General features: G+C 44.4%; 1 protein-coding gene across 4 annotated transcripts in view; it reads right to left on the bottom strand.

Annotated features, from left to right (window-relative positions):
* Positions 1 to 745: 745 nt before the first annotated feature.
* The window catches only part of EIF2AK3 (eukaryotic translation initiation factor 2 alpha kinase 3), a 59,368-nt gene continuing 40,408 nt past the window's right edge, over positions 746 to 19,705 (bottom strand). For 3 of the 4 annotated variants that reach the window (XM_081342911.1, XM_081342910.1, XM_081342913.1), the window contains 5 exons: positions 16,514 to 17,276; positions 6,640 to 6,807; positions 2,807 to 2,908; positions 2,391 to 2,453; positions 746 to 1,736 (listed from right to left, as the gene is read on the bottom strand). In XM_081342911.1, coding sequence (XP_081199037.1) covers positions 1,572 to 1,736; positions 2,391 to 2,453; positions 2,807 to 2,908; positions 6,640 to 6,807; positions 16,514 to 17,276 — 1,261 coding nt within the window. In that variant the 3' untranslated portion in view covers positions 746 to 1,571. The remainder of the gene's footprint in view (positions 1,737 to 2,390; positions 2,454 to 2,806; positions 2,909 to 6,639; positions 6,808 to 16,513; positions 17,277 to 19,705) is intronic. The other variant, XM_081342912.1, reaches the window with a different exon arrangement.

Raw genomic sequence — 19,705 nt, forward strand, 5'->3', positions numbered from 1 at the left:
CATATAAATCAGTTTGATTTTCCCATGCTCTACTTTCTTTTGCAAATCACATGATTTGGTAGGAGCCATCTGATTTTGAAGTCAGGAAGACACTCTGGCATTGAATGTGCATACTGTGTATTTGTTGTTATCTACTGGTTAAAGTAGGCATTTAAAGCAAACTCATACAGTAATAAATATTTGATAAATTTTCTTTCAAGTTGATAGAAATATTTCCTTCAAATTTAAAGGTATGCAAAACATGACTGAATTTGAAGGAGAAGAAAGTATCCATCCATTTATTACATGACTTGTTAAAAATTAACTACCGTAGCTCACTGGATAGCTTCTGTATCAACTTTTAAACCTTTGGAAAAGATTTATAATTTATAATGGCAAAAATACAATTACTTATTTCCTGGGCATGAAGCCTGGAAAAAACAGTTGCAGGCATATTTGTACATGTATTATTTATTTATTGTGTGTTTTTAAAATTTATTTTAAACAAGAACTTTTTTGTCCTGGAATTTTTCATCTGCTATGAATGGCTTGAAGAAGAGTCTCGGGTAGGGAGGTGGGTGAAGGTGACGAATGCAGTGAGGAGCCAAGAGATTTCTACATGCCTGGGAAGACAGGGCAGAGGAAGTATGCAGCAGGGGAGAGAGGTAGGAAAGCAGGATGCTGGAAAGGTACCATATACAAATGAGGATGGAATTATCAAATTAAGTTATTTTCATTCAATTGTGAAACACAACACAGTTACATCTAAATAGAAATGATTTTATTAAATCAGACTTGAAAAAAGTCACAGTAGTTTAATGCACTTAATTACTTCAAGTGCATACTGTACACTACCAACCCAAACGGATTGTTTTTCCAATTTTATAAATAAAAAATAACATATTTACATTGAAAAAAGGCATTATTAAATAATAATATTTTAACTGAGAAATGTGTAAGACTTGATTACTACAAAATTTTTATATCATGATTATGTATTCCTCAAATTATAAAGAGAAAAATGCCTAATTTGGTACTGGCACAATTCAAAACTGTATCCAAGGCAACTTTTTTTTTTAAATCAACATATTTTTCATTCAATCTAAACATTTTCTTCAATTAATTTCTCTGAAAAGAAGCCTATCACACTATTGCTCTAAACCTGGCAACTGATAGTAAAACAATTTTTACTTTATATGTTACCAGGGACAAAATTGTATTTATCTCCTCTAGCTTCCTTTCAGATCATCTTCATTTTTCATATAAAGGAATCAAGGTTTATATATTGGTATTAGAAGGTATTGTTTCTATAAAAATACAGAATTTAGTTCCATTTACATAAGCATCATCTGTACAAGATTTAAATGCGAAATGTTGTAGTGTAATTAAATCAGGCCAGGTTTTGAAGTGAAAATCATTCACTTGAAAAAGACTGAATGCATTTGGTTCTTAGTTTCATTTGGTAATAGTGCTGTACATGAATCAGACAAGAAAAAAATGAAGCTTAGAATATGAACATTGCAGGAATGTTTTAAATGATCATTTAAATTCTTTTGCAAAGTTCCTGTAATTGTGCCCAATTATTTATTCATCTATCTTGAATGCTTGACTCCAGATGAACTCATTGTTCGGGATCGCTGCCTGATCACTGGTTTTGCAAGGAATTCCAAATCTTCAAAGAGAGGATTTTCAATAATGTCTGCAGCCTCTGGTCTTTCTGTGGGACTTGGGGAGAGCATGTGCTTTACCATCTTATGCTAAAACATCAAAAACAGTATTATTTCAGAGGGTGAGATGTTTTCAGTTGATAGCATTATCTAACTGCTGTCCCCTTATTACAAAGTAAATGCAAAAACCCTTTCCAGCCAATGACAAAACAAATTTCTGCATAACAGCAATAAATATATTTTGTCTCAATCTGACCCCCAGTTTTATCTCTTATCTTAAAATAAATACTCTCTGGTACTAAAGGGAGGGAGAGTGGCTTTATGCTAGAGGGGATATAGCTGTATAATCAGCCTTAGGAGAGTGTGTTTCATACCATAAAAGTCATTTGTGCTGTTTAAACTAAGTTTAGAAACAAGTTCAAATTATAAAGTTCTTTTTGGAACAGACTGAATTTCCCCTTCTCCAGATGATAAAAGTGCCTAGAAAAGCAGTATTTGGGGGGGGGGGGGGGAGGTTTCAAATGAATTCTTGTGATGCATTCATTATTTCTTGGATCCAATTATCCAAATTCAATTTCCTTAGATAATGATTTAAGTCATGAAGGACAAGATTAAGCATAGCAGAGTAACAGTACAATTTACCAAGCAGGCTTGATTTTTAAAAATAAAATAAATGCAGTTTGACCTAATAAAACCCCAATTCTAAAGCACACCTCTAAACTAGAAATTTAAATTCCTATATACCTCCTGTGCATATTCCTTAATGAACAGTGGTGGGAAAGTCAAGTTTCTTACTTCACTTAAAATCTGTAAAAACATTTTAAAAGAAAAAGTTATTTGTGTTGAAATATGAATTACACATATTTCAGCTCCAAGTCCTAAAGAGGACAATATTTTCTCTTTATGAAAGCAGAGAATATTCTGCAATTTCATAATGATTAGTATGATGCCTTGTCAAATACATATTTTAATATACTCATAAACTTTTTAAGCAAATTAACTTCAACTATAGCTCTTTCACAGGAATTATAGTATCACAGCTAATATAATAACTATTCTTGATATAATTTTTGTACCTAATGGTAAATTAACAATTTTCAGTTTATTTCTAATGAATAATTTATTTTCTTCCAAGAATATTTTCAGAAGGGCATACCTACCCTGACTCTCTCCATCTGAGTGCTGAAAGGGTAAAGAAGCTCAAACAAGATCAATCCTAAGGAAAATATATCGACTTTGTGTGAATAAGCATTTCCATAAATCTGTAAAATTTAAAATAAGAAATATCCATCAAAAACTGAACAATCAGGCTGTATTTTTATTTCCCACTAATATTTCTGCCCAGAATCTTAATATTTAACCAAAGTAAGACAAGAGAGTACTTTGTATCAAATAAGGTCAAATCAATCCATTTTAATAAATATTCTTAACTGTTAAAGAGTAAGGTATTTGAAACATGGATATCAAAACTAAATGAAATATCATAAACAAGCTAACAATGTCCCAAATAATTAAGACCAGACACTATATGCATTTGTGAAATGATACATTTAATCAGTGGTGGGATTCAAATAATTTAACATGTTTTTCTGGTTGCTACCGTACCATACAATAGACACAAGGTGGGAGTTGCCAGTGCCGCTGCCACAAGGCGAAGACAATAGGGAAAAGGGGATCTGAGCAGGGGTGGAATTCAAATACCTGAACAACCGATTCTTATTCCAGTGATGGTGAATAGAGACCAACTGCCCAAACTGCAACCCAAAACCCACTTATGTATCGGCAGATGCCGAATGGGTGTGGCCCACTTGGTGGGTGTGGCCAGGGTGGTCATGGCAGTCTGGGTGGGTGTGGCCACTGGGTGGGCATGGCTGCAGTGGTCATGGCAGACTGGGTGGGCATGGCCACCTTGATGTTACTTATGGGGAGGGATGCTTGTGGTGGCCGGACACAGTTGGGGGAGATCCAGAGGGTCTCTGGCGGGTGGTGGGCAGGAGGCTCATCCTGAGGGATGAGGTGAGGCGAGGCAGGGGGCAGGGCAAGGATGCCATTGCTGCAAGGCGAGGCAGGGGCCAGGGCGGTTGCTGCCTGACACCATCAGTCCCTACATGAAGCAAGCGCGTGGGAGCCAACAGTCTCTGGCAGCAGCCACAGCCTGCAGCCCACTGCCAATGTTAGATCAGCCCTACAGCAGCAGGCGGAATAGGGGAGGGGGGGAAGCACGTGATGCAGACTGTCAGACATGCCTACTCCGCCCCATCTGTTTTTGCTTGCGGTTGGAGAGCAGGTTGCTGCTGGTCATCTCCTTGGCTCCCTCGCAGATCTTGCCCTTGGCCCACTCGTGGAGCCTGTTCCCCTCCACACCTGACGCACCTTAGCCCTGCCTCAAGCCGCCAGCACCAGCAGCTCGTGCAGATCCATTAGGTTACTGCCACTGCTTGGAGCACCTGGCCCACCCAGCACAAAGGAGGTGAAATGGCCAGTTAGCAAGCTCAAGTAGAGTAGAGTAGAGTAGAGTAGAGTAGAGTAGAGTAGAGGTGGTAGAGCACGCCGACACCCAACAAGCCAAAGGCCACCCCAAGCGGGGAAAGCTGGATCTCCATCGGCGCCATGGGCCCCCAGTCCCAGCTAGGCTTGTGTGCCTCCCCTCCATCTGTGCTGGCTCTGGAAGGCCGATGGGGATCCGGCTTTCCCTGCTCAGGGGTGGCCTTTTGCCTGCTGGCCCTGGTCGTGCTATACCACCTTTAAGCAGGGCTTCCTAGCTGACTGCTTTACCTCCTTCGTGCTGGGCGGGAATGCAGCTCTGGGCGGTGGCTGCAGCTGGGGTAGGTATTGAGGTGTGCGAGGGGAGTGGAGAAAAAAACCCTGATCCAACATACGGTGGATTATTTTCTCTGCCATACTTTTTAAACTTTCTTTAAAGTTTACTTGCCATAGGATGTGGATCCTTCTCATTCTGCTGCATCAAGTAAAATAGTCTGACAGCGAAAAGCCTTGGAGAGCAGAGAAATCCCAGTCTCAGGTAAGGTGGAGATTTTCACTGTCAGAGCAGGGGGAAAAACCGGTTTGTTTTTTTGAGACACCAGATTAGCGTGCATTCATGTGCATCCAACCGCCTTGCTTGCTGCAAAGCCAGATTGCAGCAAGGAAGGAAGGGATTGGAGGCACGTGAATGCACGCTAGTCTGGCCATCTCTGGGCTGGTTCTCTGAACTCAAAATAAATTAGGTACCAATTCTATGGAATGAATCCCACCACTAGGGTGGTGGTTTTGTGGGGTTGGTTGTTACTGACATGGAGGCCATCATAGTCCATTCAGCCATGGTTTGGCTTTTCCATGATGCAACTCTTGTGTTTTAAAAAAATGGTTTAAAGGTAAATGGGGGAAAATGCAGAGAGAAGTGCCCCGCCATCAGCCACTACTTTCCCCACCCCACCCCAATGGAGCACTCCATCGCCGCCACTGCTCCGACCCACCCCTCGCACAGAGCGTCCTGCTCCTGCCACCCTGCCCCAACCCTCACAGAGCACCACCAGGCCAGCACTGCCTTTCCTGAGACCTTCTCCGCAACTGGGACACAGCCATGTTTGCCGCCGCTGGCACTGTCCCATCCTCACCCAGCGCCAGGAAGAAGACCCACTGGAGGACAGCGGCCATTTGGAGACGCTGCCGGAGCAGCAGACACAGCAAGGCGAACCGCAACCACAGCTTATCACAGAGGGATGAGCTCCTCCTCTGTGAGGCCCCGCCCTGCCCACCCATGAGGCGCGTCTGCAGTGCTGCAGGGGTGGTGGTGGTGAGGGGGCACCTCCCCAATGGCGGCTCTGGACTGGCTGACCTTAGGCCAGTGATGGCAAACTTTTAGAGACCATATGTGCTGGGGTGATGGCGTGTGCCCACAGAGAAGGCTCAGCATGCTGCCTCTGGAACACGCGCCATAGGTTCACCACCACTGTCTTATTCAATGAAGGCCTGGGCCTCCAAGGCCTAAAACAGACTTCTGGAAGTAGTGCACTTATGGTGCACTTATGGTGGGCTGTTCTAGGCCTGGGAGGCCTCCTCCAGGCTTCCAAGGCCTAGAAGTAGACTTCTGGAATGGCATCCACACACTTCCAGTGGGCCATTCCAGGCCTGGGAGGCCTCCTCCAGGCCTAGACTGGAGTTCTGGAAGGCAGCCGGTTCTACGAAGGCAGCAAACTAGTGAACCAGTACGCTCACACAGAGAAGGCCTCCTCAGGGTACCATCGGCTAGACAATGTCGGCTTGCGACCCCCAGGGGAAGAGCCTTCTCTGTGGGAGCGCCAGCCCTGTGGAACCAGCTCCCCCCTGAGCTTTGGATGGCCCAAGATCTCCAGTCCTTTCGCCGCGGCCTCAAAACACTCCTTTTCCACCTGGCTGACCTAGACTGACAGGGATTTTAATTATATTTACAATTCTAACTTTATTTTTTAGTTTATTTTAATTTATTTCAAATTTTATTTTTTAATTTACTGTACAGAGACCTTTAAGTTTTGATGTTGTTAGCCGCCCTGAGTCCCTCGGGAGATAGGGCGGGATATAAATCCCATTAATAAAAATAAATAAATAAATAATAAATCCCATAAATCCCATTTGAATGAAACATGTATGTTTCATTCAAATGTTCTGAAGAGTTGTGGGATACTCATTTCACTCATTTATATGCTTCTAGGATGCTTCTTAATAAAACAAAATGCTTTTTCTAGAATTTCAAGAACGTTAGCTAACAATAATTAGGTAATAGAAGTGTAAACAACATTAAGCTGCACAAATATAACAGGGAGCCATTAACATATCTGGAGGAACCTTAACTTTGCTAGTTTTTCGGGGGGAGAGACAAAAATTATGGATGGGGCAAAATTCAAAACAAGAAACTTTCTGACTCACACTTGATATGTACTCAATAATTGTGCCAACAATTATCCTTTTATGAAATTCCATTATGAGGATCCTGTAAATCAGATAAAAAGCATACCTGCTCTGGACTCATGTAAAGTTTGGTCCCAACTTGCCCTGTGTGTCTGTCATAAGCTGGCATTGGTGTTAAAACAGATTCTTCCTCCTCATAATGATCCATTGCAGTTACTAGACCAAAATCTCCAACTTTTACTATGTTGTCCATTGTAAAAAAAATGTTGGAAGGCTATATACAAACAAGTGAACACAAAGAAAATTACTACAAAGGAATTAACAATATATGCCGTATCATATAAAATTGTATCATTACATTTTCCATCTATCAGTTCTTACAATACTGATGGATGAAATCCTTTTTTCCTTCCAAAGTATAAAACACACATATGTATATTTGAAAACTATCTTGAGGAATCAATTGTATAATATTGTAGGAAGGAGGTTTCTCTAAAATAAAATAAGAGATGACAGCACATTTACAAAGTAATAAACAGTCCCATTAGCTAACAGCAGCAATAAGCAGTGTCTACAGAAAACTATCCTTCTATCCCTAATTTTCCTATGTGGCCTTTATCTTAAATTTTAAATTTAATTTAATTTAATTTAATTTATTAATATTTCTATACCGCCCTTCTCCCGAAGGACTCAGGGCGGTGTACAGGGCAAGAATAAAACACAGAAATTTACAAAAGATAAAAGGTAATTAAATACATGCCCAATTAAAAAAAACAGTTAATACATACTAAAAACCCCAATAAAAATAGTAAAAACCCCACCAATCCCCCCTCAGGCCAGGCCGGCTTGCTCGAACAAGTATGTTTTCAGATCGCGGCGAAAGGAGCGAAGATCGGGCGCCGTCCGGAGCTCAACCGGTAACTGGTTCCATAGCTCCGGGGCGCCCACAGAGAAGGATCTCCCCCTGGGGGCCACCAGTCGACATTCTCTGACCGGTGGCACCCTGAGGAGGCCCTCTCTGTGGGAACGCACAGGGCGGAGGGAAGTAGACGCCGGCAGCAGGTGTTCCCTAAGGTACTCCGGACCCCTGCCATGTAGGGCTTTAAACACCATTACTAGCACCTTGAATCTCACCCGGAAGACAACTGGTAACCAATGCAGCTCACGGAGCAGAGGTGTGACATGGGAGTATCGGGAGACTCCCAACACAACTCTCGCGGCTGCATTCTGTACCAGTTGGAGCCTCCGGGTGGTCCTCAAGGGAAGCCCCATGTAGAGAGCGTTGCAGTAGTCTAGACGAGAGGTCACGAGCGCGTGAGTGACCGTGCATAAATCATCCCGGCTTAGATAGGGCCGCAACTGGCGCACCAGGCGAACCTGGGCGAAAGCCCCCCTAGTCACAGCCACCATGTGATCTTCCAAGGTGAGCCGTGAATCTAGGAGGACTCCCAAGTTGCGAGCCCTATCTACGGGGGGTAATAATTCACCCCCATAGAAAGATGGAATATCCGAATAAACCCGGGATGAAGGTATGCAAAGCCACTCGGTCTTTTCGGGGTTGAGTTGAAGTCTGTTCCTCCCCATCCAGACCCGAACCGCCTCCAGGCAACGGGACATCACATTGAGGGCATCACTGGGGTGGTTTGGGGTCGAAAGAAAAAGCTGGGTATCATCAGCATACTGATGATACCCAACTCCAAAGCCACGAATGATCTCACCCAGCGGTTTCATGTAGATGTTGAACAGGAGAGGCGAGAGGACCGACCCCTGAGGAACTCCACAAACGAGAGACCTCGCGGTCGACCTCTGCGCTCCTGTCAACACCGACTGCGAGCGTCCCTGGAGATAGGAGGAGAACCACTGTAAGACCGTGCCTCCCACTCCCAGTCCCCTGAGACGCCGCAGCAGGATACCATGGTCGATGGTATCGAAAGCCGCTGAGAGGTCTAATAGGACTAGAACAGAGGAATGACCCCTGTCCCGAGCCCTCCAGAGATCATTCACCAGCGCGACCAATGCCGTCTCCGTGCTGTGCCCGGGCCTGAAACCCGATTGGTACGGGTCTAGATAATCCGCTTCATCCAGGACCAAAGGGAGCTGATGCGCCACCACACTCTCAACAACCTTCGCAAGAAAGCGAAGGTTGGAGACCGGACGAAAGTTGTTCAATACAGCTGGGTCCAAGGCAGGCTTCTTGAGGAGAGGCCTCACCACCGCCTCCTTCAAGACGGCAGGGAAGCTACCCTCACTCAAAGAAGCGGATATAACTGCCTGGAACCAGCTGCGTGTCCTCTCCCGGGCTGCATAAACCAGCCAGGAAGGGCACGGGTCCAATAAACATGTGGTGGAGCTCAGCCTCCCCATAATCCTGTCCACTTCCTCCGGAGTCACAGAATCAAACTCCTCCCAGGTGATATCGACAAGACCGCCCGTGTCCTGATCGTCAGACTCTGCCCAGTCGGAGTCCAGACCGGTCCGAATCCGAGCGATTTTGTCCGACAGATAATGGTTAAACTCCTCGGCACGACCCTACAAGGGTTCCTCCCTCACCTCTTGATTAAGGAGGGAGCGAGTCACCCTAAACAGGGCGGCCGGGCGATTATCTGCGGACGCGATAAGGGTAGCGAAGTGATTAGACCTCGCCACCCTTATCGCAGCGAGATAAGACCTAATATAGGTTCTTAGTCGCAATCGGTCGGATTCGGATCGGCTGGACCTCCAACCGCTCTCTAGGCCCCGTCTCCGACGCTTCATCTCCCGGAGCTCCGCGGAGAACCATGGAGCTCGACGGGATCTGCATCGGGTCAGGGGCCGCAAGGGTACAACTCGGTCAAGAGCCTCAGTGGCTGCCCTTTCCCAGGCTTCCACTAAGGCATCTGCCGAGCTGTGAGTGGGGGAGGCAGGTGGGGACCCCAGCGCTGCCTGGAACCTCTCGGGATCCATTAAGCGTCTGGGGCGGTACCATCTAACTGGTTCCACACACCCACGGCGGGGGGTAGCAAAACGGAAGACCAGCCGCAGGAGATGATGATCGGTCCATGACAGGGGCATAATAATTGGGGAGCCCCCACCAAGATCATCTAACCACCGACCAGATAGGAAAACTAGGTCAAGGGTGTGGCCTCCCTCATGAGTCGGTCCTGAAATTACTTGCGTCAGGTCCATGGCCGTCATGGAAGCCATGAACTCCCGAGCCAACTCAGATGATCCTCCCAGAGATGGTAGATTGAAGTCCCCCAAAACTATAAGTTTCGGGAACTCAACCACCAACCCAGAGAGGACATCGAGAAGCTCAGGCAGGGCTGCTGCTGCGTGACTAGGCGAAAGGTACACCAGCAGCAAGCCCAACTGCGCACCAGGGCCGCATCTCAAAAAGAGAGACTCACACCCGACTATCTGCGGAACGGTGGCCTCCCGCGGACCTAAGGTCTCCCTCATAACAACGGCCACTCCCCCACCCCTACCCTGAGCCCGAGACCGTTGTAGCACCCGGAAACCTGGTGGGCAAAGATCAGCCAGAGGAATACCGCCCTCTGGGCCCAACCAAGTCTCCGTGATGCAAGCCAGGTCCGCCTGCTCACACTCGACCAAATCACGGACGAGAGGAGCTTTATTGACGACAGACCTGGCATTCAAGTACACCAGCCGGAGCTCAGGAGGCTGCACATCCTCACTCCCGGGACCTCGGGGCAGAACAAACAATTGTTTATTCCAACAAAGAAAACAAGTAGGTTCCAATTAATGTGGTTAATGAATACCATAAAGTGGATGAATTATATGAATTTACACTATTCAAAGTGATATTTCTATGGAAATATGTTCAATAGAAATAGGCAATGAAAATTTTTAAACATAAATTTTATATGCATATTAATGAAGTATTAAGTAAAAGATGAAGAGAATATACTTAAAATTTAAATTTATGGTTAATGAAGTAACAATGATGTTATACAAAACAAAGTAAAAACAAAAAAACTACAATAGATTTGGACATTCTAATATCACACTGAATGATTAGCATAAAATTCATATAATTGATATACCGTATTTTCCGGCGTATAAGACGACTCGGCGTATAAGACGACCCCCCAACTTTTGAGGTGATTTTAAAGACTTTTCGTCTTATACGCCGGAAAATCGCAGGGCAGGCTGGCGGGAGCCGGCAGGGCAGTCCTGCGCACGCGCGCACTCCCCGGCTGCTCCTTAGCAGCTGGGGAGTGCGCGCGTGTGCAGGACTGCCCTGCCGGCTCCCGCCAGACGCCCTTCCCTCTTGAGGCAGCATCGCTCCCTGGCTCCTAAGGAGTCCTCGGGGATGCTGCCTCAAGAGGGAAAAGCGTCGGACGGAAGCCGGCAGGGAAGTCCTGCGAGGGTTTGCAAGACAACCAGCAGCTGCCGACCCGAATTATTTCCTGATGAAGACAGAACAAACCCCCGAAGCGGCAACAATGGGCGTTTCTCTTGAAATGACCATAATACAACGGCCAATACCAAGTATGCGCGGGGGGAGGAGAGGAGAGATAAAAAACGGAAGCCGAGCGTTTGTCTAGAGCTTAAAGCTTCTTAGGAAAAGAGGGGAGAGCCTCTCGCCGAGGACACGACGGCAGCGCCCTCTCACCTTCCAGCGTACAGGCATGACTCTTCGCCTGCCTGGAACTAGACGTGGACAGCGAAAACGTGCAAGTCTTCTAAGGGGAGAGAAAAGAAGGCGGTTGCGGTGGAAGCAGAGAAGGACGCAACAACTGTAAACAGAGGCGTTTCCTTGACAAAAAGCCCCGCGGCCTACTTGGCTCCGGCCTTCGGGCGCCTGCGCGAGAAGTCACCAATCAGAGCCTGCACGCGCGTTTGCCTTCGACGCCCCTCTGACTCTTCCCTTTCCAACTGCCGGCGGGCTTACTTGAGCAGGAGCGCTTTCTTTGCTAGCGGGGGAAGAGTACTCGCGCGTCCGAGGGGAGAGGGAGGGAGGGGTTAATGTTGCTCTCTTCCCTCTTGGAGAGATCTCTATAATCGTTGTTGAATTCCTCCTTTGGGTGCTTGTAACTGCTGTAGGAATGTTAGAATTCTACTCACATTCAACCCCCCCCTGCCCCCACAATGGACTTCTTTGATCCATCTGGGGAGATGGTTCTGGGGAGATGGGCACAGCTCTTTCTCCCCACTCTTTCCTAAATTTTAGAGGCACACCACCCCCCCCATGAAGGGAAAGGGAAAAAGCGCCTCTCTGCCGCGGCTCCGGGTCCACGGGCGTGCAGAGGGCGCCGCTCCCTAGCCCCCGCCCCAGGCCAGGCTCCGGGAGCACCTTCAGCACAGGCACGCCCCTCTCGCCTTTGTCCGCCAGCCCGCCTCGCTCCTCGGCCTCTCCCAGCGCCTCTGCCGAGCCACTCGCGCGGGAAGCGCCGCTCGGCTTCACGTGGCCCACCCAGCAGTCCCTGGAGAGGCGCACACCCCCCCCCCATGAAGGGGAAGGGAAAAAGCGCCTCTCTGCCGCGGCTCCGGGTCCGCGGGCGCGCAGAGGGCGCCGCTCCCTAGCCCCCGCCCCAGGCCAGGCTCCGGGAAAACCTTCAGCACAGGCACGCCCCTCTCGCCTTTGTCCACCAGCCCGCCTTGCTCCCCGGCCTCTCCCAGCGCCTCTGCCGAGCCACTCGCACGGGAAGCGCCGCTCGGCTTCACGCGGCCCACCCAGCAGTCCCTGGAGAGGCGCACACCACCCCCCCCCATGAAGGGGAAGGGAAAAAGCGCCTCTCTGCCGCGGCTCCGGGTCCGCGGGCGCGCAGAGGGCGCCGCTCCCTAGCCCCCGCCCCAGGCCAGGCTCCGGGAGAACCTTCAGCACAGGCATGCCCCTCTCGCCTTTGTCCGCCTCGCTCCCTGGCCTCTCCCAGCGCCTCTGCCGAGCCACTCGCACGGGAAGCGCCGCTCGGCTTCACGCGGCCCACCCAGCAGTCCCTGGAGAGGCGCACACACACCCCATGAAGGGAAAGGGAAAAAGCGCCTCTCCGCCGTGGCTCCGGGTCCGCGGGCGCGCAGAGGGCGCCGCTCCCTAGCCCCTGCCCCAGGCCAGGCTCCGGGAGAACCTTCAGCACAGGCACGCCCCTCTCGCCTTTGTCCGCCAGCCCGCCTCGCTCCCCGGCCTCTGCCGAGTCACTCGCGCGGGAAGCGCCGCTCGGCTTCACGCGGCCCACCCAGCAGTCCCTGGAGAGGCGCACACCCCCCCCATGAAGGGAAAGGGAAAAAGCGCCTCTCCACCGCGGCTCCAGGTCCGCGGGCGTGCAGAGGGCGCCGCTCCCTAGCCCGCGAGTTACCTGCAAAGTTTCGCATGGGGAGAGCCGCCCGACACTCCCGCCCAGCCGTGTCCCGGAGCCGCGCCGGCTTTGCTATAAAGTACGCTCGACTGATTTGTTTTTTTTCCCGGCGTATAAGACGACCCCCCAACTTTTGAGAAGATTTTCAGGGGTTCAAAAGTCATCTTATACGCCGGAAAATACGGTAATATAATTGATAAAATTACAAATTCCATATTTCAGGAAAATCATTTAACTTCATACTTACATATTCATAATTATTTCCAAAACTGTATTAACATATGATATGACTTCAAACCAAACGAAACTATCAATGTGTTGACCAAACATATGAATTAAGAGCACTAGCACACACAAAAAAATAATGGCTAAGATTTTTTTAAACATTCTCTAAGAGACCCAATAAAATAACATTTTCAGATTAACTTTGTTCTAATGTTACAAGAAGGAATTTTTTTCCTATTAATTAAATTTGGATCACTGGATTTTCAAGAATGGATATTGCAATTCTTTTGTTCCACAGTTCAAACCATGAAAATAATGTTAATTTACAGTTTCGAATTTTGTATAAAATGGAATTGTTGGTTTCACTTTCATCTCTTAAACATTCTAATATTCCAGACCATAATCTTTTGTGGTACAAGTTTCAACTGTGTATCTTATGAAATAGATGTTATCATACTTACAATACTAAGTTTTTAAAACATCCTTTTTTGGTCCACATATTCCCATAGAACATCCACCTTACTATCTACAAATTTGGGTTATTCCACAATGTATATTTCTCATGTGATTCTGGATCAAAATGAATCACTTATAATAACAACCAGATATATGTAGCAGCTTTCATCTTGTAACCAGTTTTCAAAACCGGAAACAAGGATCCCTTAGATTCTAAGATTTACTTCTCTCTAAATGGCCCCAAAGAAGGTATTAAGGGCAATAGTCACAAAACTTGCTACTCAAAATTTTAAAATAAAAGCCCAATATTGTATTTTTTGTCCTTTCCCTAGATTCATCAGCCAGCTCATATCAGCTCTGAAACTCATGAAAGCAGAATCAAGCCTTTTAGCCTATTTCCACATTTTGAAAAACGGATCATCTTCCAATCTGGATTTCCAAGGCAGTTCATAGTGATGAGAACCTGCTATTACAAATGGGACAATAGGGAAAAGAGAAAATCTGTGGCCTAATTCCCAGGAATGCAAACCACTCCTGAGTGCTTTTAAACTGCCTGAAATATCATTCTCTGGTAAAAGTTTTGTCATTTTATCCAACAAAACATTAGAGCCTAGAATGAAGGAGGTAAAAAATAGCTTCAAAACACCTACAGGAAACATGACACTAAATAAACATGACACATTTTAAATATGTTCTCAATGACCTCAACTCTTAACCAAAATCTCGAATAGCATTGTTTAATGTAATTAAAATCACAATTCACTGCTGACATTACTAAATGTACTGTGTACTCTGTAGCCCCTGAACTTAAAATATTTTAAGGCAGGACTTTTCAACCTTTTCACCCATTGTACCACTTTTAGGATATGGCAACATCCGAGTACCACCAGTCGCCTAGCAAGGTGTCAAAAACTTGATTGGCAGTGGGGGTGGGGTGGGAGGGTGTTTGATTTTTATTCCCCCCCCCCACTCTGCTGGGTGGTTGGAGCAGGTTTTCGTCACTTCACATGACCCTGGGACACTGTGATTGTCATAAATATGAATCAGTTGCCAAGCATCTGAATATAAATCAGAAGACCCTGGAGATGCTGCAACATTCCACTGATCGGTGCTTCTTCTGGGCTCAGCAGAAGCACCAGGATCAGCGCTGACCTCCAGCTGGAGCCTGGCGCTGATCCTGGCGCTTCCACTGAGCCCTGACAGCCCTGTGGCTCCAGCCATCTCTCGCTCAGGCTTGTGCGGTACTGCCACTGGTTCAGCTCATTCCCCTCCCCCGCTACCACTTTTCTAGGATGCCAGGTGCCAATATACCAGAGGTGGTACCCGTACCACTGGTTGAAAAGCCCTGTTTTAAGGAAAGATGATTGCCCAAATCTTGTATGGGGTTGAGATCTGGGAAGAGATGAGAAGGTTATTGCTCAATTAGAAGTAGTACAAAATAATGTCATTAGGAAGATCTTGAGCCTCCCCCAGGGCAGTGTCATTGCCTATTTTAGGATGGAGATAGGCTACCTTCTACCACTATTAGAATACATGTTGCACTGTTAGGGCATTATAAAAAACAAGAATCCCATCTTGCCAAACCTTTTTCTCTGTTATACAGTTGGGAACCAATGGACCGAATTTCTGTCACCCATTCTACAAGCACATTCCCATTTACTTTGGGGGAAAATTAATTCCTGGAACAGACAAAATAACAGAGAAAGGCTTTTCAAGAGGAATGTCACTGAGGTACAATCACCCAAATGTTCATCTTGGCACCACCATTATAAAAACATAGAAACTTCTCCGGGAACCTAGTTGACATAACCAGTGCTTTACCTCTCTTCACCTGAAAACCATATCTTTCAAGTATCTCAAAGGGAGATTTGTGTGTGTGTGTGTGTGTGTGTGTGTGTGTGTGTGTGTGTGTGTGTATGTAAATGGTGGTCAAGCGAAAGACATTATCCATTACGTCCTCTGCTGTCTCATGTTCTATGAGATTAGAGCCAAATTACTGATGGTATGTTAACTCAAGGGCTGTGATCTTGAAGAATTGAACTATCTTCTTGCAAATATATTTTCAATTGTCAGCAACAAGTTACTACATTTGCTCTGCTGTCATTTAAACTTAGAAAAGAATACTGTACTTAAGTTGTTAGCTGTAGCTAGAGATTTTGCTGTATTTTTTTTTTATATCTAATGCAGGTTGGCCCTGACTTACAACCACAATTGAGACCAGAATTTCTCGTTAAGCAAGGCAGCTGTTAAATGAGTCACATCCATTTTTATGACCTTTTTTGCTGTGATTACAATCACTGCAGTTAGGCGAATCATGTTGTCCTTAAGAAAACCTGGCTTTCCCTATTGACTGTGCTTGCTAGAAGCTGGCTGGAAACCTCATAGTGATCACATGATCCCAGGATGCTGCAACCATTGTAAATATATGCACTGCCAAGCAACCACATTTGAATGGTTGAGGGCTACCTGTACTCCTTTCATTATTTTGTTTTACTTATTTTATAGCTTTTCTATTTCAGTTATTTTATTGTATTTTATGGCACATCGTATGTTACAATGTATGGCTGCAACAATAAACTTACTTATTGGGGGATTATATTTCATCTTAACAATTTTATTTTTATTTTGTGACAGTATTTACTCATGAGTAATTTTTCTATAATACATTTATGTACTGCATATAGTTTTCCTTTATTTTTAATGCTTTATTAAAATTGCTTTCACTAATTTTTGGGGATCATCCAGAGTCACTGAGAGTTGGGAAGGATACATGCTTAATAAATTACTATTATATGATTTGTTTTATGTTCACACTTCATCTGATAAAGACTACTAATAAATAATAACTAGAAATAGCTAATAAAAGTTGTAGTTTTTCCCAGACATCCTTTGTAACATACAACAATGAAGAAATAAGTATGAAAATGCTTTTCAAATATGTACATATAATTAAATAACTTACTCTAGGGAGATAAATAATTATATTGTGTTCTCAGTACAAACCTTGAGATCCCGATGCATTAATCCTTTACTATGCAGGAACTGGACAGCTTCAGCTATTTGCAGAAATATCACAAGGCACTCGGTCCTTTCTCTCTCCTCTATTGCACATCTTCTGTTCATCCAATCTTTAAGGTTTTCTTTCCTACAAAGTTGCATCTGGATATAAAGATACACTTTTGGAGTAGTAGGTAAAAGTTTTTGTACTGACTTGTTAGAGCAGTCCAAACTTAAAGTTGTTGGTCTTGGTGGAGAAACAGATATAGAACTTGTTGAAGATGAGTTTCCAATATTGGGCTCTCTTGTGCTTGTCGCTTTATCTTCAAAATGGCTATCATGAAGCAAACTGGTAATATTATTCCCTTTACTGGAAGAATTGTCACATCCTGAGTCTTCAAAGACAATAGAAGAAGAAGTTCTCTCCCTCAACCTTACTACCGATTTAGCAGGAAGATACACTTCAAAGGAATGTACAGGATCATTATCATCGACAGGACTGCCTTCCATAACACAGCTATTAATGAAATTATCTTCTGCACTTGCCAATTGGATCAAATCTCTGTTCTCGATGGCAGAAAACTCCAAAGGAGAAAACTTATTCTCTGACGAATCTGACTGGTCACATGGTATTCCTACAGAAAGTAGAGTCTTCTTTTCTACAGATGTAGCAATGACTTCAATGTTTTCCTCAGAAGAGAATGGCTCTGTTCTAATTTTAAATGATGGCACCTCCATTGGACTGGGAGAACTGAGTGGCCAATCAATACTTTAAATATATTAGGAAAACAAAAGATAACATTACAAACTTAAATTAATCTTACCATATGTTGCCCACAGAGCAGAAATACAAAGCTTTTAACATGTCTATGAATTAGGGTATGCATGCTTCAAAAATGATTTGGAATATTTGGACCCTGTTTGAGCCCAGAACCTCTCCGCTATTCATTTCAGTAATCATGACATTCCTTTAGAACTTGAAAAAAGATGCCAATGCTTTAAAATTCTTTAACAAGATGACTATAAAATACTAGGATCTTTTTAGGCTTATACAGAAGTCCAGACAAGAGTATGGATGTTTAATTAGCAATACAGGATGAGTTGCATTTGTACAAGGTTTATAGCTTTTTTCCAAATTGGGCTACCTTACGAAATAGTTTAAATTCATCAGATTCATCATCATGTTACTTTTTACAACATTCAGAGTATAAAGGACTTTATAAAAGAATGTTCTGAACATTTTAAGAGGAACGTTTCAAGATTTCTTCTTAGACAGTAATTTATTCTCAAATCTTCCTGCAGTCCTACTTACCTAACTGAGCAGAAGGGAGCAGATGATGTGGACTCCTTCCCCATTTTATGGCTTTTAGCATCTTTTTTGTTAATGGGAACTTATTAATTTATTACAGTAGGAAATGCTATTTAAATCTCTTAATCTTATAAATTATTTATGATTTCTCAAACTAATTTGACATATCTCATAACTGCTAAATGAAAAAAAGAATATTGTATGGATCAATCCATTTCCAGATGCTTCCAAGCAACACTCTTTCACCCTCTGCCACAGGGGTGTCAAACTGCTGGCCCACAGACCAGTTGCATCATACGGAGGCCGCGCCCACTCCAGGTCCAGCAATGCAAAATAATAATAACAATAATACGAATAAAAAAATCACGATATGTTGCAACACGTCACGTGATGTGGCAAGTTTGACACCCATGCCTTACCATTATGAAAGTGTAAAAGGTTGATAATGCAAATGATGGAGTTAAAATAAATTTGTACAATTGTAATTATTTCTCTTCACCTTTGGAGAGAGACATTCAACAGACCCTATATGACCCTAAAAAGGCCTAGGAACCACATGCTTAAGCAATATTATTAAGCAAAAATCAAGAACATGGGTCATAACCTCAAAATGACAGGAGGGAACTTCAAAAGTAAAAGTATTACTTCAGAGAAAGAGCAGTGGAACCTTGGAACCAACTTCCAGTGGAAGTAATGGGTCAGTCATTAGTAACTTAGCTTAAACATGTTTGGGATAAACACATGTCTATCATCTGATAAAAATTTAAAAAATAAATAAAATAAAAAATAAATATAATGAGTGAATTAATAAATAAATCAAGAGAAAAGAAAAATAGGGCAGACTTGATGGACCACTAGATTTTTTTGTCAGTTTTCTATATTTTTATATAGTTTTACTTACTTTGAATTCAATATAGGTAGTCCTCAACTTATGACATAATGGAGCTTGCCATTATATTTGTAAGTTTTAAAAGCCATTAAGTGAATGCTTGCTCAATCACCCTCTCAGCCTTGATTGCTAAGCGACTGTATGGGTCGCTAAATGAACAAGTAAAAGAGCTTACTGATGAAAAAGGGTAGACAGCTTTCTCTGTGTGAAGAACTGGTGTGCTGGGCCAAAGAAAGGAAGCTTGGATCCTGATGATCTGAGTTTCCTTTCTCTAGCATAGTGTGCCAACTCCCCTCCACACCAGGAGAGTAGGGAAACTGTGAGCTATGCTGGAGAAAGGAAACGGCTTGCAACCTTCCTTGCCAGCTTCCCTTCTGACTTTCTGAGGGAGCCAGGAGGGTAGACGGCAAATCATGATTGCATGATCATGAAGGGATTGGCTACCTGTTGTAGGTGTGATATGGGCAAGAGCCCAGATCGCAATCCTGTGACTGCAGGGGCAGTATAAAGGCCATATCTTCAAGCACTAGTTGTTCCTTCAGCACCATCATAATTCTGAACAGTCGCTGAACAAACTGTTGTTAAATCAAGTACTATCTATATTCCAAAATCATTTTCTTTCTCAAATCATTCAGATCAACAAGAAACAGGGCTAAGTTAGTTGGAAAATGTCTTATATTTTTCTGCTATTAATAAGATCCATGAAACACCAAACAGCCTATCTGAAACTTCTATGGAAACTTTTAAAAAGATATGGGCTCTAATGTGTTATTTCTCCCCTTCAGAAAAACTCTTATCATTCCTGCTATGAGGAAGTGAATGTTTTTTTTATTTTATGTTTCTGATTGCTAAGGGCCAAGTCCAGAATTGAATGCCCTTGTAAGGCAGCAGAAGCACCCTAATTAAAACGTTGAGCAAGCAGTCTGTTTAGTAAAACAGGTACATATTGTAAACAAGAGGATTTGGGTGTGGACCACATGAACGGGATATGCCAAAAGTG

Source organism: Vipera berus, assembly GCF_964194415.1.
Source record: "Vipera berus genome assembly, chromosome: Z".
NCBI classification, from domain to species: Eukaryota; Metazoa; Chordata; class Lepidosauria; order Squamata; family Viperidae; genus Vipera; species Vipera berus.